The 25,584-nt window shown below is 39.6% G+C and overlaps 1 protein-coding gene across 2 annotated transcripts in view; it reads right to left on the reverse strand.

Annotated features, from left to right (window-relative positions):
• The window catches only part of ECPAS (Ecm29 proteasome adaptor and scaffold), a 105,612-nt gene that overhangs the window by 79,176 nt on the left and 852 nt on the right, over positions 1 to 25,584 (reverse strand). Inside the window, exons 2-3 of one of the 2 annotated variants that reach the window (XM_049635894.1) lie at positions 18,486 to 18,589; positions 2,093 to 2,223 (exon numbers count right to left, since the gene is read on the reverse strand). In XM_049635894.1, coding sequence (XP_049491851.1) covers positions 2,093 to 2,223; positions 18,486 to 18,507 — 153 coding nt within the window. In that variant the 5' untranslated portion in view covers positions 18,508 to 18,589. The remainder of the gene's footprint in view (positions 1 to 2,092; positions 2,224 to 18,485; positions 18,590 to 25,584) is intronic. The other variant, XM_049635887.1, reaches the window with a different exon arrangement.

Here is a 25,584-nt window from a genome sequence, read left to right on the forward strand (position 1 = left end):
CCACAAATTACCAGCTACCTTGCAGGACATCCTGGTTGAATCGAATGTGCATCACAAAACATAGAAAGGAATCCCAAAATTACACAACTGAAAGTCAATACAAGTTTTCATCAATCACAAAATTTCACATATTAAAATTATTTATACATGAACTTTCAAATCGCTGCCCACTGGAATCACTGTTTCCTCTCCCCAGTGCCTGACCTCCTATCACTCCTAACATTAGATGCAGTGGGTGGTCCTCAGCTCCCTGAAGGCATCATACTCTGTTCCCACTCAGAATGCCTGCACAGGGCCTTCATGTCTTCAACGGTCTCCCCATCTCTCTGTCTGGCTACACACTACACAGCCCTTCCTAATGCCCCACATTCGGTTTAAATCAAGTCCTCAAACATATTCTTTCATAGAATGCTTTTCTTTTTTTTTTTTAGTATTTTTTTAATGTTAAGAGAGAGAGACAGAGAGACAGAGCATGAGTTGGGGAGGGGCAGAGAGAGAGGGAGACACGGCAGGCTTCAAGCTCTGAGCTGTCAGTACAGAGCCTGAGGTGGGGCTCAAACCCACGAACCGTGAGATAATGACCTGAGCCGAAGTCAGATACTCAACCGAGCTACTCTGGCACCCCAGAACCCTTTTCTATCTTGGCATTTATTGCAATTTATAACTAGTTACTACTTGCCTGTTTTTGTTTTGTTTGTTTTTTACTTTTTTTTTTTTTGATGTTTATTTTTGAAAGCGAGAGAGAGAGAGAGAGAGAGAGAGAGAGAGAGAGAGCATGAGCAGGGAGGGGCAGAGAGAGAGGGAGACACGGAATCTGAAGCAGGCTCCAGGCTGTCAACAGAGTCCGATATGGGACTCAAACCCATGAACAGTGAGATCATGACCTGAGCCAAATTCAGATGCATCACCCAGGCGCCCCTTGCCTGTTTAATACTGGTCTTCCCAACTACATGTTTCTTTCATTCACTATGTCCCTAACACTTGGCATATACGGTAGAAGGCACCTGGTAAGGATTTGCCAAATGAATAACGAGACTGATGGAGCTAAATAAGAAAGCAGAAACCAACTCATGAAGTGCCTTTTATCATACCTTGCTATGCTGAGGGTAACAGAAGGCCACAGAAGAGTTTTAAATAGGACAGTGACAGGATCAAATACATATTTATCTCAGCAAGGCAGTGTTAACAACAGGCATGTCAAATACATGACAAGAATGCCCTATTCCTTCCTGCAAACATAACAGACATTCTTAAAGATACTCTTTCTCCAATGAACCCAAATTGGGTCTCAGAATCCCTCTTAGGGCAGACCTCCAAGAACCCATTGCCAATCAATCAAAGTGGCCCAAGGGATGAAACCCGATGACAGCTCAAAGACCTGAAGGTCTAGCATAAATACACCAGAAGACTGAACTATTTTAAAAATGAAGGGGGCAAATGTTCCCTGTAGAACATTTAGGTTAAAAAAATCTTGAGGGGTGCCTGGCTGGCTCAGTCAGTACAGCATGTGACTCTTGATCTCAGGATTGTAAGTTCAAGCCCCACACTGGGTGTGCAGATTACTTAAAAATTAAAATCTTAAAAAAAGAAAGAAAGAAAGAAAGAAAGAAAGAAAGAAAGAAAGAAAGATCTTGCTATGATGGCTACCCGACTTTTGGTACCAATACTTTACAGAATCCTAAAACAGGAGCTACACAACAATATCCTGGTGTTTAAAACAACTATTTTGCTTAATTTTAATGAAGGTTTTATTCACAGTTAGCCACTGATTAAACAACAATTTTGGCCCATTCCCCCCTTTCATACTGGAATCAAGAGCATGGATTTTAGACCAAGCCCCCACATATTTTAGAATAATTATCTCAATTATTTCACTGCACTGATGCCAGTGTACAGGTGAAACTAAATGCAGCTGTGCTTAGCATACAAAAGCTATTTTAAATCATGTAAGCTGGTCCCAGACTTACTTTCCATTTTGAAAGGCCAGATTTGGATCATGAACCTAGATTTCAATAATGGGAACAGAAAACTCACTTCCTATATATACCATTTACCCATCATGTAATTCCCACCACTGTCCCAACATGCATACCTTTTTACGTACTCCTTCTTGGGTGCTGGACAGCTTGAGCAAAACAGGAGGAAGGAATTTAGATATAATATTCTGTAACTGTTCATCTGTTTCAGCATGGCCAAGTCGTAAAAAGACCCGTTCAAGCTGATCTATAAGAAGAAAAAAAGAAGAACTTAACAAAACAAACACAACCAAAACTAAGTATTTTCATAGCTTAATCCTTTTTCTGTACTGGAGGATCCTTCAGTCATAATTAACCACAACTAGTAGGTAGATGACTCTGACCCAGCTGGGAAACACTAAAAAGGTTTACCAGCTAATTATACTTTCTTACAACTGTCCCCGGTCATTTAACCTCTAGAAGGAGGAAAAACAAAGCCAAGAATAACAAAAGTCTCTCCTATATACAAAGTTACTCCTTCTTTCTAAAGGATTTGTATACTGAAAAGAATACAAAATTTTTGAAGAAATGTTCTAGACTTAGCCAGCAGAGGGAAACAGGAGAACTTTAATCAGATACCAGGGATAATATATATTTGGTGAAACCATCTTACTGATGATACAGTTTCTCCAAAGACAGCACCACTGCCCATTATTGTGTTGGCATTACCTAACCAGAATGTGAGAGACCATTTGCAACCATGAAAGTCACTGTGAGAGAAACACGTTAAAAAAAAAAAAAAAATACCAAGGGGACGCTCTCAGAAAAACCCAGGCTGTGACAAAGTACTGAACAAGTAACCAGTACAGTACAAGGTGGAGGAGGAATAGTGACAGGGGAACCTACCAACTGCAAACGACTGGATATCTGATTTTAAGGAATTAACTGTTAATTTTTTAGGTGTAATAATGGGAATGTGGTTTATGTTTGTTTTTAAAGGTTCTTCTAAAAATTACCAGTGGTGATTAAGGGGACTTCTAGGGGGCTAGAAATGTCCTGCATCTCATTCCGGGTGATGGTTACAGAAATATATACATTGATAAAAATTCACCAAGCTCTACAATTTCATACTTTCTACTGTATTATACCTCAATTTAAAATTTTTATTTAAGAGAGTCCTTATTTTTTCAGAGATCAAGACTGAAACATCCAGATAAAATAACATAGTTGACAGGATTTACTTGAAATAACCAGGGGCATACTGGAAATTTGCTAAGAAAGAAATTTCAGATGTTCTCACCACACACACACACACACACACACACACACACACACACGTAACTACATGAGAAGATATGTTAATTCCAATAATCATTTCACATGTACATGTATATCAAATCATGTTGTATACCTTAATACAAAAATAAATAAATAAAGTAACAGCCTCATTTTAGTACTCATAAAAAATAATAATTGGGGGCAGAGGGATGAGGAAAATGAGGAGAAGCCATATAAATGAAACCAAGATTGGTCACTAACTGATAACTGTACAAGCTGAATGATAGATACTAAGAATTTACATTTTTGCATATGTTTGAAATTTTCCATAATAATTTTTTTAAATACACACACACACACACACACACACACACACACACACACACACAAACACACACACACAAAGAGAACCTAGAGGCAATGACACCCTGGCAGCAGCAAGCACACCTTGCACCCAAATCTTGGTTTTTAAACACCATTCTTCAAAAAAAGGAACCAGGCTCTTTGAAAAAATGGCTAATTCCAGGGCTGGAGCAGTGAAAAAAAGCATGATGAACCTGAAGTATCTTGTAACATTAGGAAGAAAACGAGGCCTGGAACATATCAAAGGTCTACAGGAACCACCCCAAAAGAGTTCCAATATGGCCAAAGCTGAATAATTTGAAGAACAAAATAAATAACACAGTATTGTATTAAACCCAAAGCATAAATTAAATGTACGTGAATCCATATGATATAAATGATTAAATGATTAAATTCACTGAGGAAAAGAAACACGACTTTCTTATAAAATAATTCCAAACAATTTATGTGTAGATACTTCCCCCTGCCGGAGGTACAGCTTAATTTCTGCCTCCACCCTCTTTGAGAGGGTAGACTAGATTTAGTGACTTGCTTCCAAAGAACAGAATAAGGAAAGAGGAAAATTACAGTGGAAACACTTGATAAATATTATCTTAACTGAGTGATGAAAGTTAACAACATGAGTGATGTCACATGGATATCACAATCCCTGATATGATGTGACATGAAAGGCATTTCACCTCTGTGATGTTCTTTCAAAAACCCAAACTCTCCATCTAATTATCAGTAAAACAACAGAAAAACCCAGGTTGGAAAACCTTCTATAGGACACCCGCCAGTACTGCACAAGACTTTCAAGATCATGAAAAATAAGGAAAGCCTAAGAAACTGTCACAGACCAGAGGAGACTGGGGAGACAGGACAACTAAACAGTGTGGTCCCTGGGTACGATCCTGGAACAGAAAGAGGACATTAATGGGGAAAAGTGGTGAAATCCAAATAAAGTCTCAAGTTTAGCTTTTAAAATGACTAACAAAGGAAGAAAAGAGTAAGGAAGAAGGAAGCAAGGAAAGGCAGGCAGGATGACTGTGAAATAAGCAGACTAGATGATTCTATGCAGTGAAAGGAGTTCGTAGGAACAGGGAGCTCACTCCGCATATTTGTGCCAGTTACAGGAGGCTCTGCCTGGCACCTTACAGACCAGGGTCAGAAGAAACTGCCCGCAGAGTTTAGCTACAGAAACTGCGGAAAAACTGTTCTGTGGAAGAAGGCAGAAAGTTCAATTCTTCCTAACAAACTGACCTGGAGAATCTGGACCAAAGGCTTAAAAAACCAAGCGATATCTGGTCTCCTTCATTTTTCACATAACCATTTGGTTTCTTCCTATGTATTCCCAGTATAGTGCCTTAAACTTCCCTCTCTTCCTCACTAGAATAGAAAATGGAGCTTCCTAAATGCAATAAAATTATTTATGATGGCAACGTGGGAATGCCAAAAACAGCCCCAAACATCCTGTGGGGTCCCTCCAAAACAGGCCAAGTGCACCTGAGGAAGAGTAAAAGCCTCCTACAGCCTTTGGGATCGGTGTTAACACCTGTATGTCATCTGTAGCTACACACCACACTTTAAATAAAAGGGAATTAATCATGTTCAAGCTTTATGAAAATAAATGTAAATAAGTGCTGATATAGTCAAAAACGAAATTTATCAACCTGTCAAAGTTAAGAAAATAAAAAGTAAAGGTTTAGCAATAGTATGGTCCCTGAATCCTGTTTTTAGAGGCACAGAAAGAATGTGAACTCTGTGCCCTTACCCTCAACCCTGGAAACAACCTCAAGAAAGTAAATTAGGCCTGGGACCCAAAAAGTGTCTATTCAGAAACAAGAAGGATTGTAACCAAAAGTTCTGAAAATTCAAAAGGAATCCAAAACTTAAGTTCATCTTTCACACAGACTCAGTTTTTAGTTGCAGGAAATGAGATCCTTCAGGTCACCGCAACAGTATCTGAGGTACGACAAATACTACTTCCAAGTCAGAAGCAAGTTCCATCCTCTCCAGTTACATTACATATTGTATACAAACTCATCCAAATTGTTTTCACTTATGAAGAAATTAAAGAACTGCCATAACCTCAGATAATCACTGTGAAATGTGGAGAACAGCTTATGCACTAGTATTTCCTGCTCATACATTCGTGTTACTTTAACCTAAAAACTAGAATATGGCATACAGGATTTTACAGTTTGCCCTCTTTTTTTCCTTTTGATTAACACAAATCCTTTACTAGAAACCTTTGGAGCAATATATGTCTCAGAACTTTTCAGATTTTAGAATGATAATATAGTGACATAGTGTATATACTGTATTTCAAATAACCCTACCCATCCAGTGGGTTCTAGAGTAGTACCTACAACCAAATACATTCATATTCTGTAATAAAACACACACTCATACTCAGTGGGATAATCAAAGATTATAAGGAACCGTATATCCATTCAGGTCAGGTTTTAAATACCAAAGAACACTAAAATGTTTGGCTATGTATAAAACTTTATCTTTCTGTAGCACCAAATAAAAATCTAATTGATAATGGCTACATGGCAACTACGTCTATAGATACAGTAATGTAATTAACTAACACTCTATTTGTGCGATTACCAGTTTTATAGTACCACAAACAATACTGCAGAGAACATTCCTACCCATACATCTGTGCACTTGTACAGGTTTCGGTAAGCTAAAACATTAGTGACAGAACTGCTAAGTCAAAGGGTAGGAGTGTCGTCGGGTTTACCAGATTTTGGAAAAATACCCTGTGCTACTGACTAATGTATAGAAGTGTTGAATTGCGGGGCGCCTGAGTGGCTCAGTTGGCTGAGTGTCCGACTTCGGCTCAGGTCATGATCTCGCGGCCAGTGAGTTCGAGCCCCGTGTCGGGCTCTGTGCTGACAGCTCAGAGACTGGAGCCTGTTTCAGATTCTGTGTCTCCCTCTCTCTCTGACCCTCCTCCGTTCATACTCTGTCTCAAAAATAAACATTAAAAAAAATTTTTAAAAAAAGAAGTGTTGAATTGCTATATTGTACACCTGAAATTAATATAACACTGTACATTAACTATACTTGAAATAAAATTTAAAACAATTTAAAAAGAAAATTTTGTGCTAATTTATACCACCAGCAACGTATGTAAGTTGCAATTTCCCTATGCTCACTCCTATACTGAGTAATCAACTTTACAAAGATTATAAGTAGTCAATCTTAGCTGTATATGGTAGATGAAAAAAGATCACTCTGTTGTCTTAATTCATACGTATTTTATCACTAAGGTAAAGTATCTTTTCAAATATTTATTGGTCTTTTGAAATATCTTCTTCAGCAAATTACTCATTATTCTTTTGAGTTGATGACTTGTAAAAGCTTTTATATATTGGGGAAAAAACCTCCTCCATTCTCCCACACATCATAAATATTTTTTTCCTAGTATGCCTGTGACTCTATAGCACTTGCTTTTCATATCTAGGTTCTTAAATATAAATTTACCTTTCCTTCCTTTTATGGCTTTGGAGCTTCTAGTCATACTTAGAAATGCCTTTTTTACTCCAAGATTATAAAAAATAGTATATTCTGCAGAAAAGTGTTAACAGAGCAGGCCTGAGACTGCTATCCTTAGAAATGCCTGCCTGCCAGGCTGGCCCTTGACTGAGCATTTGGAAATGGGTTTCAGGACAGTTCCCTCCATTCCTAGAACGGATAAGAGTGGCTCACTGTGCCTAAACCCTTCACACAAACAATATGGTTTATGCCAAACACCTGCTTTCTTTCTTGAAATCTGGAATTTTGGTACGTGTTAGGCAGAAGATGCCAACATGACCCAGCACTGATTAAAAGCTCTTGGCACTGAGGGGTGCCTAGATGCCTGTCAGTAGAACATACAACTCTGGATCACGGGGTTGTGAGTTCGAGCCCCATGTGTAGCAAGGAGTTTATATAAAACAAAAATACATAAATACATTGCATACACACATATATACATAAACAACAAATAAAAACCCTCAGCACAGAGTCTCTAAAGAGCATCCCTGGTGGACAACATGTCACACATGTTGTCACAACTCATTGCTAGAGGGGTTTAAGCACATCCTTTGGGGCTCCCCAGAAAAGGCTGGTGGAAGCCTGTACCTGGTTTCCTCTGGACTTTGCTCCATGTGCCTTTTCCCTTTGCTGATTTTGCTTTGTGTCCTTTCACTGTAATAAATCTTAAACATGAATACAAATATATGCTGAGTCCTGTGAATTCTCCTAACAAATCACTGAAGCTGGGATGGCCTTGGAGACCTCTGACACATATATTTATCTATGTTTTCTTCCTGGCCTTATGATTTTGCTTTTTTCATTCAAGTCTTTAATCGAGCTTGAATTTTGGGGGGGGGGGGGGGGGTAGCACATGGATGTAAGAAATCTAGTCTTTCTTGTTTTTGAAACCTAGTCTTTTTGTGTGTGTTTTTTTAAGGTTTTAGTTTTATGTTTGAGAGAGAGAAAGAGAACAGGCAGAGGAGGGGCAGAGAGAGCGGGGGACAGAGGATCCCAAGCAGGCTCTGTGCTGACAGCAGCAAGCCTGATGCGGAGCTCAGACTCAGGAACCGTGAGATCATGACCTGAGCCGAAGTTGGACGCTCAACCAACGGAGCCACCCAGGTGCCCCCTTTCTGTGGGTTTTTAAAATCTTTTTCAATGTAAATTAAACACTTACAAAAATGCACAAAATGTAAGTGTACAGTTTAATGAATTATTATAAACACCCATGAAACTATCACCCTGAAACCTGTACTACAAAGAAAGATTTCTACTGAATTCACAGCTGGAGAGGACTGAAAGACTAGCATAAAAAACAGTGGGTTTTAGGGACTCACCCAAGTTCACAGAGGTAATTAGCAGCAGCACAAGAACTAGAATGAGGTGTTCTGACCTTCAGTCGAAAAAACCTTGCCTATACTGTGAAACTGTCTGCAACAATAGTCCCATTTTCTAAAAGGACCTATGCTACATATACTACATCATACACAGGGAGCCCTGTTTAAGAGCATCACCAAAAGATCATGAGACTTTGTCTCATTCAAGTGGTAGTTAAGACAATATGGAACCATGTACAAATTCAAAGGTCAAAAAGCAACACGAGAAAGGGGCGTCTGGGTGGTTCAGTTGGTTGAGCAACCAACTCTTGATTTCAACTCAGGTCATAATCCTGAGGTCATGGGGTCAAGCTCCACATCAGGCTCCATGCTCAGCAAGTGTGGAGCCTACTTAAGATTCTCTCTCCCTCTTTCCCTCCCCCACTCACACACGAGCCTTGTTTCTCTCTAAAAAAAAAGAAAGGAAAAAAACACTAGAGAAAGCTCAACACTATAAATCAGAAGCTAATACCAAATGTGTCAAGGCGCAATTCACCCTTCCTCTTTCTCCCAGCTCATCTAAATTCTCTCCTCTTTCAAGGCCCAGTACCCTCCTATTTCCACTGTGAAGCACTAACTACTCTGGCTAGATCAGTCATGCACCCTTTCAAATATTTACTGAAACCTCAGTCTGTGTCAGAGCTTAGTGGCCATGGAAAAACAGAGTTAAGAAGGAAAAGGCAAGGATGTAGCACAGGATTACCACACTTGGATATGCTAGTTGCATGCTGAAAGAACATAATAGAAGGTCAGAGACAGATTGCTCAAGAAAACAGCATTTAGGGGCACCTGGGTGGCTCAGTCTGTTAAATGTCCAACTTTGGTTCAGGTCATGATCTCACGGTTCACAAGTTCAAGCTCCACATCAGGCTCTGCACCTACAGTGTGGAGCCCGCTTGTGGAGCCTGCTTGGGATTCTCTGTCTCCCCCTCCCTCTGCCCATGTCCCTCTCGCTCACACTCTCTCAAAATAAATAAACCTTAAACAAAAAGATTTTTTAAAAGACAGTAGCATTTAAGGATAAAGGAAAGAGAATCCGAAAAAGGAAATGATAGGCAGTATATAAAAATAAGGAGAAAACTGAGTATTGCATCTAAAGAACTAGGGAAAGAAAAAGCAAACTAGTCAATGAAAACTGGAAAAAAATTGTCTACCCATACAGAAAAGAAATAACCTAAAAATCCCTTGCAGGTAGATTAATGACATGTACAAAGTAAGATTTTAAAGATTTTTAATTTTTTTTAATGTTTGTTTATTTTTGTGAGAGAGTGACAGACAGAGCATGAGTGGGGGAGAGGCAGAGATACAGGGAGACACAGAATCCGAAAGCAAGCTCCAGGCTCTGAGCTATCAGCCCAGAGCCCTACACGAGGCTCAAACTCCTGAACCATGAGCTCATGACCTGAACCAACGTCGGATACTTAACCGACCGGGCCACCCAGGTGCCCCAGGATTTTAAAGATTTTAAAATAAAACTGAGAAGGGAAAATTAAAACTCACACACAAAACATAAAAGACTAATTGGTTAAGATTTTAAAATATCAGAAAACACACCATAAAATAAGAAGATACGTTATAAATAATGATGTTTTTAAATGAAAAGGACTTGAATACAGAATGAAATATGCAAATCAAGAAAAAGCAAATTAATCCAAAATTTTCAAATAAAAAAGGATATAAGCAAGCAATTCAGAGATGAGACCCACAGACTAAATAACACATATAAAGATGTTCAATTACACTTGTCAGAAGTATGCAAAATTAACACAGTAAGATACAGTATCGTATTTTTCACATCAGAAAACTTTGCAAATCTAACTACCAATCTAACTACCAATTGTTGGCAAAACCTGGAAACAAACCAAGAGATACTTGAGTTCGCTGTTAATGGGGTGTACACCCATACAATCTCTGAAAACAAATTTCTAGCAATTCTACTCCAGGGTAACAAACCCTAAGGAAGTTCTGCTCAAAGTAAGCCAGCTGCAAACTGTCACCAGTCAGAAAAAAATAAGGAACACTCTTCCTTCATCCTATCTTACTAGGATAAGAAATGTTAAGTAAAATAACAATGATAGTTAATTTACATTCTTCCACAGTTCCCTATTTGCAAAAAATAATTCTCCCACCCTCAGACCATACTTTGTGTATCACCGCCCTGGAGAAAAACTCTCCGAGGGAAAGATAAGCACAAGGAACACCAGAATTTTAAAGCTTAAAATGCACCTTAAAGAATATGGAAAAATGAAAATAAGAACATTTACTGGTGGGAATGCAAAATGGTTCAGTCACTTTGGAAGACAGTTTGGAGGCTCCTTATAAAAATAACAGTCCAGGGCGCCTGGGTGACTCAATCGGTTAAAGGTCGACTTCAGCTCAAGTCCTAATCTCGTCGTCCATGAGTTCAAGACCTGCATTGAGCTCTGTGCTGACAGCTCAGAGCCTGGAGCTTGCTTCGGATTCTGTGTCTCCCTCTCTCTCTGCCCCTCCCCTGCTCACACTCTGTCTCTGTCTTTGAAAAATGAATAAACCTTAAAAAAAAATTTTTTTAACTAACTTAACTAACTAACTAACTAACTAACTAACTAACTAACAGTCCTGGGTGTCTGGTGGCTCATTTGGTTAAGCATCTAACTCTTGATATCAGCTCAGGTCATAATCTAGAGGTTGTGAGATCGAGCCTGGTGTCAGGCTCCACACTTAACGATTCTCTCTCTCCCTCTCTCTCTGCCCCTCCCCCACCTGCATGCATGCATTCTCTCTCAAAATAAATAAATAAACAACAAAAACTAAATATAGTCTTACCGTATGATCCAGCAATTGCACTCCTTGGTATTTACCCAAAGGAGCTACAAACTTATGTCCATACAAAGACCTGGACAGGGATGTTTACAGCAGCTTTATTCATAACTGCTAACACTTAAAAGCTCTTCAGTAGGTGAGTAGCCCCAACCAAGATGTCCTTCAGTAGGTGAGTGGATAAGTAAACTGGTACAAACAATATTTTTCAGTGCCAAAAAGAAATGGTATTAAAATCATGGCTATGTGTCCAAACACACAGAATATAGGACACCAAGAGTGAACTGTAATATAAACCATGGACTTCAAGTGATTATGTACCAATGTAGTTTATCCTTGGTTCAAAAATGCACCATGCTGGTGAGTGATGGTGATGGGGGAGGCCGTGTAATTTGCGTAATTGTGGGGGAGGGATGGGAGCCAAGGGCTTATGTGGGAAATCTCTGTGCTTTCTTCTCAGAGGAGGAGAAACCTAAACCTAAATCTGCTAAAAATAAAAATTAAAAAAAAGTCTTTCTAAAAAAAACTTATTTTGAAAAAATAATTTCAAAAACACTGAAATTCTTCAATCCCAAAACAAAAAACAATTTCCAGCTTAGTTTATGTCTACTATTCCATTCACATAGGAAAAAATAAATATACTGATTTACTCTTCATTAAATAATTCTTTAATCCATATTATTCACCTGCCTTTCATTTCTCTATGTAAAGACAAAGAAAAGGGCCCTTCCTTCCTTCTACCCCCACCCAAAGCAGAAATAACCAGTAAAGGTTCAAGGACTTCACTTCAATGTTATCCACCAGTAGCCACTGATATTTCTGAAAACGTGTTAATTATTCCTGACAAATCTGTCTACACAAATCACTCATTCTCTGGATTACGCCAAAAAATACAACTTTGACTTCTGAGTTAAGGAAGAAAGGCAACTTTTCCATCGGATTAGAAAAGGTTAATACTGGTTTGTCACTTACATCATCAGTTAGAGAAAAAAAGTTAAAAAAAAACAAAAAACAAAAAAAACAGCAATACATCTGTTTCCTCAGATGTATCATCTTTTCATAACAACTTGAACGTCAAAACATTCCTTACAAAGTATGCAAAGCAAGCATATACCATCAAAAAGAATAGGAAAAGTTACTAAATTTAAGGTAATGGTTATCTCCATGTGGTAGAATTTCAGAGGATTCTTTTTTGGCTTAATTTTATGTCATTACTATCTTACTTCATGAGCATGAATCACTTGTATGAACCAGAAAGAGAAAACAGTTATTTCAGGGTAACAGGTTTAGGAATGTTTTTAAAGTTGCTTAAGTTTTCTATAAAGAACATTATTTTTTCTGAATGTGAAAGTAAATTTTAAATTATAAATCATAAATTGGGTTAGCGGAAGCTGTGACTGAAATGGAAATCTGAAAATACCTAGACCACTGCCTGCTGCACCAAAAATCAATTAATACTCTACAGCTACAAGATATTTTGAGAAAGAGCTGTCAAGTTACCATAGAAATATACTAAACTATAATGGAATAATATCACAAGGAAATATCCTTCCTAATAGTATTTATTTTCTTCTGATTAATACATATATATCCGCACAGTCACAAAGCAGTTTCACATGGCCTTTTGAGCCTCAAAAAACACTGTGAGGTGGACAACTGTTGTCTGCATTTATAATTAAAAAAACAGGCTCTGGATCTGATTTGCCAAAGGTCATCATCATCAATCTAATAAGACAAAGAATCGTAAGCTGAACCTCAAGAGATCTTTACCCTCCAAGAATACACTAGAATGCAGTACCTCCCTCTAAAATACCATTTAGTGAAGGGAGTATTAGTTCCAACTTACAAATGAAGAAACAGTCTAAAATTTATTAAGAATGTTGATCGCAGCACCTGGGTCGCTCAGTCAGTTAAGTGTCCAACTCTTGATTTCGGATCAGGTCATGATCTCACAGTGAGTTCGAGCCCCACATCCAGCTCAACGCTCAGCACAAAGTCTGCCTGGGATTCTCAAGTCCTCCCTCTCTCTCTCTGCCCACTCCCTCCCCCTCCCCCCCTTGCATGCACCCGCTCTCTTTCTCTCTCTCAAAATAAACACATAAATTTTTTAAAAAATATTTTAAAATATTTACAAAAAAAAAAAAAAAAGAATGTTGATCAGAACTGTAGTAAGTGGCAGGGCTAGGGCTCAAACTCCAAGCCAGTCCAACTCCAAACACAATGCTCATGCCTGCATGTTAAATTGCAGCACTGATGAAGCAGAGAAAGTGGATGGAAATGATACAAAGGCTTACTAGACATGGGTCTGGCTCAATTCATACCTTCCGCAGCAATTCAGAATTGGCACCATAAAGTCAAGCCACCCTTGAGTGCTTGGGCCTATGAGAATAAGCCAGTGGATATGGCATGGGCATCTTTAGCCTATCCTTTGGAACACAAAACCAGAAGTCTGGTCTGAAGAAAGAATGGTCACAGAGGCACAGACAGCATCTGGAAGAAGTGGATGATTTCTAGTTCTTGAAGGCCCCTCTTACTTCCATAAAACTCCCTGATTCCTTATAGTAAGAACCCTGTTTTTGCTTAAGCCAGCTTACAACTGGGTCCAAATACAAATGGAAGGTCTTTGTCAAAGGGGCACTGGGGGACAAGGAAGAAGTACTTCCTTCATAAAAGCACATTAAAAAAATTAGCAGCTAGCACAAGCCTAGTGTGAATAATTAGATCAGAGAGGGAGTCCTTTCTAAGAGTGGGCCAATCTAGCCCCAAAAGAACCTTCTCAACCATGTACCCCATTACTCCCCAACAGCCACCCAAATTGCAATCGTTTAAGTGCGCCATGTTTTCCTGCCCAATTATTTGGTCAACCAAGTCCCCCAATCAGGAATACTCTCCCAACCTCTCCTATCTCTCCATCTCCACACAGCCAAATCCTCCCATTCAAGGTCCAGCTCAAATATTCCATGATCCACAACTTGTACATACCATTCGGGCCCTACAAACTCTCACAGACCTCTTCTACATCTCTCCTGGCACTCACTGTCTTTTGCTATACGTTATGTAACTGCCCAATCTTCTCTTCCCTAAACCAAAGCAGTTCTTCTAGGTGCGATTTCAATCTGATTCCACCTGACTACCCACTCATACACTCTGTCCTTCTATAGAACTCCTCAGGTTGAGAAACTGTGACCTAACTTTCTTGGTGTCCCGGCACTTAATTCAGGCCCTTGCAGAGAGTAATTGCTCAAATACCTGTTGAATGCATGAAATATTAATTCCTCATGCATTAAAAAAGTCATTTAGAAGTTTATACATTTAATGTCTAGCAAGAGAAAGGAGGGGATTGGCAGCAATTTATAGTATCTGACATCAGAATTTCCGGAAAAGGGGACTATAGGTATTTTAATACAACGACAAGTGCTTAAGGTTACAAAAAAAAAAAAAAAAAAGAAAGAAAAAAAAAGAAAAAAAAGAAAGGTGGGTTAAATTCCAGAAGGTCTGATTGTGTGGCAGCACTGGTCTGCTCCAAATCAGGAATGATGTAGTAGTTACTACAGAGAGGAGAGGAAAAGAGAAAAAGATGGAGAGGGAGGAAGGACCAGTGAAAGAACAGGAAGTCCAGCACTCTACAGCAAGGCCTTTCCCCATGACTCACATCTTCTAGAGTTAACTTAAATTACTGAAATGCTTGCGAAAGTGGATTGTGTGGTGTGTGTGTGTGTGTGTGTGTGTGTGCACGTGTGCACACACATGCGTGTATATAAAACCAGTGAAAACAGGTAGGTTTCATGTCCAAGCTTACATGAGTGGAACCAAAATAATCATTTTCAGAAATGGGAACCTAACAGCTAAGAAAAGCGTTAAGTATATGACATGTACAAAAATAGGATGTGATGGGGCAGGGGGATGCGGTAGTGAAGGAAGGATGACCACCTCTGGACTTTGACGACTTCTGCAGTTAGGAGTCTGAGACTAAAACTACGATGAGGACAGGGAAATACAAATCAAAACCACACTCAGATATCACCTCACGCCAGTCAGAGTGGCCAAAATGAACAAATCAGGAGACTATAGATGCTGGAGAGGATGTGGAGAAACGGGAACCCTCTTGCACTGTTGGTGGGAATGCAAATTGGTGCAGCCACTCTGGAAAACAGTGTGGAGGTTCCTCAAAACATTAAAAATAGACCTACCCTATGACCCAGCAATAGCACTGCTAGGAATTTACCCAAGGGATACAGGAGTACTGATGCATAGGGACACTTGTACCCCAATGTTTACAGCAACACTCTCAACAATAACCAAATTATGGAAAGAGCCTAAATGTCCATCAACTGATGAATGGATAAAGAAATTGTGGTTTATATACACAATGGAGTACTACGTGGCAATGAGAAAGAATGAAATATGGCCCTTTGTAGCAACATGGATGGAACTGGAGAGTGTGATGCTAAGTGAAATAAGCCATACAGAGAAAGACAGATACCATATGTTTTCACTCTTATGTGGATCCTGAGAAACTTAACAGAAGACCATGGGGGAGGGGAAGGGGGGAAAAAAAAGGAGGTTAGTGTGGGAGAGAGTCAAAGCATAAGAGACTCTTAAAAACTGAGAACAAACTGAGGGTTGATGGGGGGGTGGGAGGGAGGGGAGGGTGGGTGATGGGTATTGAGGAGGGCATCTTTTGGGATGAGCACTGGGTGTTGTATGGAAACCAATTTGACAATAAACTTCATATATTGAAAAAAATAAAAAAATAAAAAATAAAAAAATAAAACTATGATGAGGAAGGAAAGCCTAACTGCCATCTAGATTTTATATGTAATAATCTTTTCAGGTAGATCAATCCTGTGAAGTATAAATCTAACCAAATACTAACTGATAAAGTCCACATCATCTATTAATTTCTATATGCCATTTTAATTCACCAAATGCGACTCTAATACTTGACCAAATCCAAATGAGGCCAGCAAGAAGTAATGCTTTCAATTTTGATCTCTACTCCTAGATTTTTAAAAAGATGTTTGCCCTCCTTCTCTACCTTTAAAAAAACATATTAAATGCAAACGTACTTAAAAGGAGAATGTCAGGGAGCACCTGGGTGACTCAGTCCGTTAAGTGTCCGACTCTTGATTTGGGCTCAGGTCATGCTCTCATGGTTGGTGAGTCCGAGTTCCATGTTGGGCAGTGCGGAGCCTGCTTGGGATTCCTCTCTGTCACTCTCTCTGCCCCTCCCCGCCTCAAAATAAATAAATATACTTAAAAATTTTTTAAATTAAAAGGAGAACGTCAGGAAGTCCAGTAGTAAACACCAATAAAGGTCGGGTGGTGGGGAGAGGACCCATTCCATCATGGCTGCTGCAAGAGTTGCCTCCTTCCAGCCAGGGCAGCCCCAAGGGGTGACAGATGTAAATCTCTGCAAGCAACAAGGTTCAGAGCAAAAGGTTCCTGCTGACACAGTCCCTGCTGGTACCCCTTACCCCCAAACTAAGGCAATCAGACAGACCATCTTCCTGTCCCCTAGCCCACCAGTCTTACCCCCCAGGGCCCAGGCAGATAGTGCAATATTGAAAGCCTTGCACCAGGATGCACTATGGACTACATTCTGAGCAGGAAAGGGAAAAGGAGTCTTCCTTCTCCTGCCACTTCAGAAGTCCTAGCCACCTGCATATGACGTCAGGCTACTTTAACCCAGCATAGCCCAAAGCAAGGCTACCCCCTCTTGCTCTCACATACACATTCTACTACCCCCTACACACACACACACACACACACACACACACACACACACACACACACAGAGGGAGGGAAGGAAGAAGTGACTAGGTTAGCTTGGCAGGGTTGGGCCAAGTGATGAGACAGAAGCCCTCATCTATTACCTAGATTTAATGAATAAGTGTCAGATTCTAGATGCACTAAGCTCCACAACCACTCCCACCTCCCAAGGAAGTCCCTTCCCCCAGAAACAGCAGCTGGCAGGTGTCCACTTAGAAATCAGTGTTAGTAAACTGATGAACAGAAAGATTAGTTCAGCTTATGAAAGCCAGCTTAGAGGAGACAATATACCATGCAAGAGGTCAAACTACATAAAAGTCAAATATGTGACAGTGAAGATCCACCCAAAGCAGCTAATTACTTAGGATAATGCTCATTTGGATGTGTAAACACTAGAATATTCCTTATTTAAGTCACTATTTAAATTCCAGCATTTGTGGTATACTGCTTGCCTTCAGTAGATCATTAATTTCATTAACACATCTGTCACAGGCCCAAAAACACTGACAGAGAAAGAATCTAGGAGCAAATGAACAATGTCCCCATTTCTCTTCTACAATTCCTCCAACCTCCCAATTTTCCATTTCTCTAAAATGGAACGAAGATAGCAAAAATAAACCAAAGTTTACTCTGAAGTTGAACTTTGATTTATAAAATATTCCATGCATTCTATCCCTCAAAATTCCACCTAAATGAATTCAGACATCATACACATCATCAGCAATATACATACTGAAAAACAGAATGCACTGGGGGAAGGGGAATGCAATAGAAGACAGCAACAAAATGAACTTTGAGTTGAAGCCACAAAATCCCAGGTACTCACTGGATATTGAGCTCATGTGATCAGAGAGTTGCAATGTGAACATATAGAGTTTCAATCAAAGGACTATCCAATATCATCCAAGAAGGACACTGACACCATACGTATTCAGCCTCAGAATGAAGCAGAATTAAGTGGCTTTTCTATCACAGTAGATGTCAAAAAGGCAGAATTAGGAATATCCAATTACTATCATGACGCCATTTTTAACACCTTTTTTTTTTTTTTTTAACAAATAAAACAATTAACTCCAGGATAATATTCCTGCAGCGTGTAAAATCATCTTTTGTGGCTGTGGCAGACAATACCACTTGTAAACGAACACTCATAGATTTTTCCTTGTGCACACAGCTAAGCAATGTCTTCAAGTTTTATCTTTTTTCTCTCTCTTGCTGATTTTTTAAATTTATGTTTGTGCAATGACAGAGAATAGAGGCTTCAGGAATATATAAACTAACATGAACTTCACCAACTCTCTTAAGATAGCTAGAAAAGGAGAAAAACCCATGAAGATCTTGGCAGGAAAATGCTACTTGATAACCTATGCATTTTTAAATGCTACTACAAAAAAATGCACACATCCTAAGGAACTAAGGAACTACTAACCTCTACAATCAATGTGATACATGGTTTATCCAGTCTTGACAAAAATCCTCTGGATCACCAGTGGTACGTTCATCCACTCGTACACATGCAATTGTATAAAGAATCTATTATTTAGAACACCAGGAAAGAAAACAATTAAAAGATTTATACTCACAGCTACCATTAAGAAAACAAAAAAGCACTTTTCATTTCTATGCTAAGATCTAATTTGATGCCCTGCTTTGTAAATTCAAAATGAGGAGGAAAAAAATTACAGTGATTATCAAATTGGAGAAGGAGTAAGGAATATGTCCACAAACAAAATTTATTGTATAGAAGTAATAGGCGAATACTTTAAAAAAAAATACACTGGTAATTATTCACAGAAGACTAAAAAAACTGGAATACCAATACAACATTTATTTTATCATATATGTATATGTGTACATATACATATAAATCATCAGCATACAAAGCCTTACATTAAAATTAGAAGAAAGTGTAATTATATAACATTTTTACAAGATGAGTATTAGTAGGTACACATTATTAGTACATTACAACTGAGGATGTAAGTGGTTAATATTCATAACCCTGGGAACCTCTGCCCTCTCTCAGCACTCCTGATCCCCTTCCCTGGTTCTTCTTTGTCTTCTTCTCACCCCTACATATAGCACCAGACAGCTGTCCTCAGGACAATGTGTCCATTCCCATGACTCTACCATCACCCCCACACTCTACCAAGCTTCAGAAACCTAAGTTCCTATACACAGGAATCCACATGCCTAGCACTATGCCCAGTTCTTAATATGTATTATCTCTTCCCCCTCTTATAACAACTCTGTGAAATAGATTTTGTTATTAACCCATTTTACAGATGAGAAAACCAAAGCCCAGAAGTTAGGTCCTCTGTTCAAGGACATTAATCGAATGCAGGAGAGCCAGGATTCAAAACCATCTCTGACTCCAACACCAGATGTTTTTGTTACTGTTGAAAACTGTCTCCCTAAACAACATAACATGGGCGCCCCAGTAACTCAACTTACTCACTCAACAAATACTCTGTTGAACACAAACCTGTTCTCTTTTCTCCACTTCCACCTCCCTACATCTGTCTAAATACTACAATCTCCACTCCACCGCAATCTCTCAAGTAGATTCTTAGAATCATCTCTAACTCCTCCCTCTCTTAAATAATGCTTATCTACTTGGCCAATAATTTCTGCCTACGTTAGGGATTGTAGGATATATCACCTTCTTGCCAAATCCACTTTCACTCTCCCACTTCAGACCCTATGTTTCCTTCACTTGGCCACGGTGATACCCTCCTAAATTAGTCTTGCACTCTTGGTCTCTGGATTCTTAAAATCAATGTTACGCCACGGCCACCTGTTATCCTTATAAAACAGATCTACTCATGTTACACTCCAGCTTAAAAGCCTTTGATGGTCCTCTTCTGTCTACAGAACAAAGTCCAAACTAGTTATGTTGGCATTCCCACACAAGCTGATCCCAACCTATCTTCCCAGGCCCATCTCCTACTGCACCCCCCCTGAATAATAATAATAATTTATATATAGCTTAATTGTTTAGACAGTGCATTTTCACATACGTTAATCATAACAACACTATGAGTATTTCTTATTATCCCAATTTTATGAGAAGGAAACTGAGACCTAGAAAGGTAAAATTATTTGTCCAAGATCCCAAATTGTAAGAAGAACATAAAAGGTAAAAAGGGCCAAGTATCAAACTACAAATTTTATCTCCTTTCCCAGCACCTCACACAGCCATAGCACGCCTACTCAGTACATCAGACTCACTCACACTTTCTCTGAAAATGCACAACATTTTCTAACCTCTATGTCTTAGCTTAATCTATTTTTCTCTTAACTTGGAATGCTATTCTCACTTGAAATTTCCAAAGAACTGTGTTAGGCATTTTTCATATTATGCCTCATATGAGTTATTTATATTCATATATAAACCTGTCTCTACACTGAATTATAAGCCCTATGAGGACAAGACCAGAAGTTGGTCAATTTTTAAAGTCTTATTTAACTGGAAAATGTGTGGGGAAAACAAGCCACATAAGATGACAAGAATCAAGGCAGAGACTGGCCAGGCCTGAAACCAGAGACCAGAAACTTGGATCAGACCATCTGAGCACCCTGGAAGTGCCGACAATTTTAACATCTATCTTCTGAACAAGTTCGAATGTCCCAGTGCCAACTATTCTGACACTGGCCTTTATTAAATTTTAGTTTATTGAAAGCTTAATTCAAAACAGAATGGGGTGAAAATTAAGAATCAGAAGTTGATAAAAAATAGAAATATCATTATTTTCACTTTAACTTTTCATATGTGACTAAGTAACCAAAATTTAAACCATACAGGTTTGATTTACAACGATCAGCTCAGCTGCATGGATGGCTGTCTCTAGGGCTATTTCAGTATGACCACAGAATCACATTCACCTACACAGACAGCTTCCCACATCTCATCCTCTAAAAGCCACTAGGATTCCTGGCACTGGCAGAGCCTCTCTCAGAAGGTATCTGACATGTTGATTATCTGGCCAACTTTTGCAAGTGAAGTGCCCCATGGTTATGTCAAATGGTCAAATTGAATAGTGTCAGTGGGCCTTAAGATTACAGGCCATTACTCCTTGAGTTGTCTTTATCCCAATGAAGATCAGATTCTAAGGATGCCCTATAATTATGAAGCCCAGAATATGAAACCCCTCAACTGCTGACCAGGTGAAAAGTCACAAATGCTTCCTTCCTTCTATCAGAAGTCTCCCTATCCACTCCTGCAATATAACTACAATGTCAACTTTTCCATGAACTGACAGAGGATATTAGAAGAAAAACTAGCCCACATGCTCTGCCCTGAATTTCATTTCATTCCAAACAGTTATAGCACCCTGAATATAAAGAAAAAAATTACAGACTACGATCTCAAGTAATTTACAATCTAGATTTCAGAACTCTCTTTAACAATCAGAACTAACTGTTCTCCGTGGTTGCATCTCACCCAAAAATCTACTATTTCTATTCAATAAACATCAGAATACTACAACATTTTATACACTACAGCAGATTTCTTCCAGAGGCTATTAAGATGGGGGGGGGGGGACATGTTGCTCTTGTTATAAACTGTATATTCTCCCTTTCAGAGATGGTAATACAGCAGTCAGTCGGAATTAACATATAAACAGGAATCAGAGAATCTGAATTGAAGTCCTAACTCTGTAACATGAAGGAAGTTCCACCACTGAGACAATAATAGGACTAAACTCACAGGGCTGCTGCAAGGATTCATTTAATATGTACAGTGACTAGAACACATGGTAAGCTTTTGGTAAACATTAAGCTTTACAATCACCTGACTCAAAGTGACAATTACATGATATTTGTGAGAGGATAACAGATTCTAAGATATCCCAGCCCAAGACTGTCCTGCTTACCTTTCATGTGTCAATGATACTCATCAACCAATCAATCAATAAAAATGAAATAAAAGAGAAACCTAACAGTTCTGCTTCTCAGGAGCTCCTGCAAAGTGCGGTGGCAGATACAACTGAAAGCACCTGTAGATTTAATTTAAATTTATGGCACGCATGTCACCTCAAATACAAAAATAGAAAATGCTGATTTGAAATCTATAGAAACCCACTGTTACCAGCCATACATCTCTAAATAGCAGACATAGGAACCACAGATAGCATTATTTTAGCATTATCTATATTATGTAAGCATACATTTTGGTCCTTAACATAGCTGTTTACAGTTATTCTTCCTTCTTCTCAGCAGTATTATAATTCCACTTGTGGACTGTGGTGTTTCTTTTGCACCCCACAGCAAAGCTAAACAGTAGTCAAATAATTGTAATAGTAACATCCAGCTAAGATTTTTAGCAGCCCATCTGACTAGATCTTTTTGTCCACATGAACACTCGGTGCACAGAGGTAATACAGCCTAAAGCCTGGTTGAGTGCACACTGGAGTCTGAGACACCTGGGATTCAATTCCAACTCATTTGCTGCAGGACCTGGGGAACCTAAAAAGTCTGTTTTCCATTACATAAAACAGCAATAATAATTTTGCCTACCCCTTGGGATTACTTTGACAAATACAAGAATATACACAAAGCACTTAATGCTAGTCCTGAAATACTGAATGGGATGTTTACAAATAGCTCCAATTTACTCTGAAATGCATCTAAAAAGGATGGATTGAGTACTTAATGCCACTCAACTGTATAAAGATGATTAAGTTTTGTTATGTGTATTTTACCACATTTTTTTAATAAAAAATAAAATAATTAAAGTGAAATTGTAAAGGTGGATTGAAAGATGGACAGATACATGATAAAGCTAATAAAATATCAAATGCAGAACCCAGGTAGTGAATATATAAATGCTTATTTTCAACTTTTCTGTATTTTTGAAGATTTTTACAATAAAATATTAGGGGAAAAAATGCAGACATCCAATAGTTCACTTTTATTTTCATCTACTACTGAAAAATAATAGCCAGCAAATATTCAGATTCTTGGCTCCTTTTTAAAAAATCTTATAAAGCATCTTTCCATCAGCCATCTCTTTTATTATAGCCATTCTAAAACTAAAAGTGGCTTATTTGAAACTTCTTAGCCACTTACTTATGTATTTAATTTCAAGTTAAATTATTCTAAGGTACCAGCTGCCAAGCATTTAATCTCTTCTGAAGTACAGAAACCAAGTCAACAGACATTTGTGGTTGATGACTGATGATGTGACCAAACAAAAAAATGGAAAAGCAAGGACTGGAATTATTTGCTCCTAACTTTTCCAGTAGCTGCTAAAACCATAAGTTCCTTAACCAGAAGGACTACCAGCACCTTAACAGGTACCTAATATACAGAAGCACAGTGCATCTACACATGTACATCAGCCATATAGAATGATACCCAATCCTTCTTCTAGTTGTGTCCTCCATTCCAAGTGATAATCCGGATTTTAAGTGTTTTAGTGGTACATCAGGAACCCAGATACCATGCAGTATAACAATTTAAACAGACCATCTCACACCCATTGCAATGGCTACTTTCAAAAATACAGAAGAAAATAACAAGCGTTGGTGAGGATGTGGAAAAACTGGAACCCTTGTGCACTGTTGGTAGGAACGTAAAATGATACAACCACAGTGGAAAACAGTATGGTGGTCCCTCAAAGACTTAAAAATTGAATTACCATAGGATCAAACAATCCCACTTCTGCATATAATACCCAAAAGAATTGGAAGCATAATCTCAAAGAAATACTTGTACACCCATGTTCATAGCAGCATTATTCACAACAGATAAGATGTACAAGCAACCTCAGTGTCCAACAACAGATGAATGGACGAGAGAATGTGATATACATACACAATGGAGTATCATTCAACTTAAAAATGAAGAAAATACTGTCACATACTACAACATGGATGAACTTTGAGAACATTATGCCAAGTGAAATAAGGCAGTCACAGAAAGACAAACCATGTATGATTCCACTTATATGAGATACCTAGAGAGGTCAAAATCACAGAGACAGTCAGCAGGATGGTGGTTGCCAGGGGCTGGAGGAAGGTGGGGTGGGATAGGGAGTTAAGGTTCCGTGGGTACAGAGTTTCAGTAATGCAAGTTGAGAAGAATTCTGGAAATGGACGGTGGTGATGGTTGCACAATATGAATGTATTTAACACCACTGAACTGCACACTTAAAAGTGGTTATGATGGTAAACTTTATGTTATGTGTATTTTACCACAATAACAACAACAACAACAACAACAAAAATGGAAGAAAAAAATCAGGGACCTGATCTCCCCAGGAGGCCTGGAAGGGTGCTCCAGCTTGGAATTGACGGAGGAACAATCAACTCCGGCTCTCAAACCTCGTCTATCTCTGAACACACCAGGAGACCTTGTCCACTCAGACTCTCCATCACGCCCAGGGTCACACCAACTGTGTATTTCAACTTCAAAATGAACAAACATTACTCCGCCTACACCAGTTTTATGTCAAAGCAGCAACTTAATCTCTCTAAACCTGCCTCCTCTTTAAAACAAGGATAATTCCTACCTACCTACTTCACAAGGTTGTTATGAGGGCAAGAGTGAGATCACGTACATATAAAAGTAGCTTCAAACTGCCAAGCACCAAAGAAACAGAAATTATTATGTTTATAACTACTTTCGGATGGAAATTCCGAAGGGACTGTAACAACAAAAACTTCACAAGGCTTGCGACACCTCGCCCATGGTACATTCCATTTAAAACTCACATCATCCCTAAGTAACACCGTTCTTGTTTTTGTCATGAACTGAAGGGCAGCGCTGAGGAAACAAACAAACGCTCAACGTAAGCATTTCATCTAACCACCCCCAAACGCAATCAGAAATCATCTTACATGTTCTAGGAAAATTCAATTTTTATGACCCCAGCGTGGGCCTGCGGCGCCTTGGAACTACACTTCCCACAAAGCATCGAGGTGAACCCGGGCGGCGGGCGGGGCGGCCTGGGATTCAGGGTGGCCACAGCTCTCCCCGAACCTAGATCGCCGGCCCCTGAAAAATTGCACCGTTTACGGTCGAGCGTGCGCTGGCTCTCCTTTCTGAAGCCGCTGTCACCCCGCGGTTCCTCCTGCGTCTAGCACGGCGACCCCTCTCTCCGCCCTCCCGTCCTTCCTGCTCCACCTGAGGGTCACCGCCTATTCTTGACCTTTCCGCTGATTTCTAAGGTGTCACAGAAAGGCACCTTCTTCCCTTCCTCCCCGCCAAATCTACATTTCTAGAACTCCCCAAACAGTTGGGACTCGGGGCCACGGCGGGGTCAGACGGGACGGGCCGACACTGCCCGCCACCCTGGGCCCCCAGCCTGTCCGCCCGCCCGAGCATCGCGAGCAGGGGGCTGGGCTGCCCCCACCCCCGGGCCGGGGCGGATCGCGGGCAGAGGTGGCTCCGCCCGGGGCTCCGGTTTCAATTTCGCAACGTGACGGTGCAAACCTGAGGCCTACAAGCGCCGGCGGCCGGCGCCCCGCCCGCCCGCCAGGCCCGAGCGCCCCAGCCCCCCGCGGCCGCCGCCCGCCCACCCA

Source organism: Panthera uncia, chromosome D4 (genome assembly GCF_023721935.1).
Source record: "Panthera uncia isolate 11264 chromosome D4, Puncia_PCG_1.0, whole genome shotgun sequence".
NCBI classification, from domain to species: Eukaryota; Metazoa; Chordata; class Mammalia; order Carnivora; family Felidae; genus Panthera; species Panthera uncia.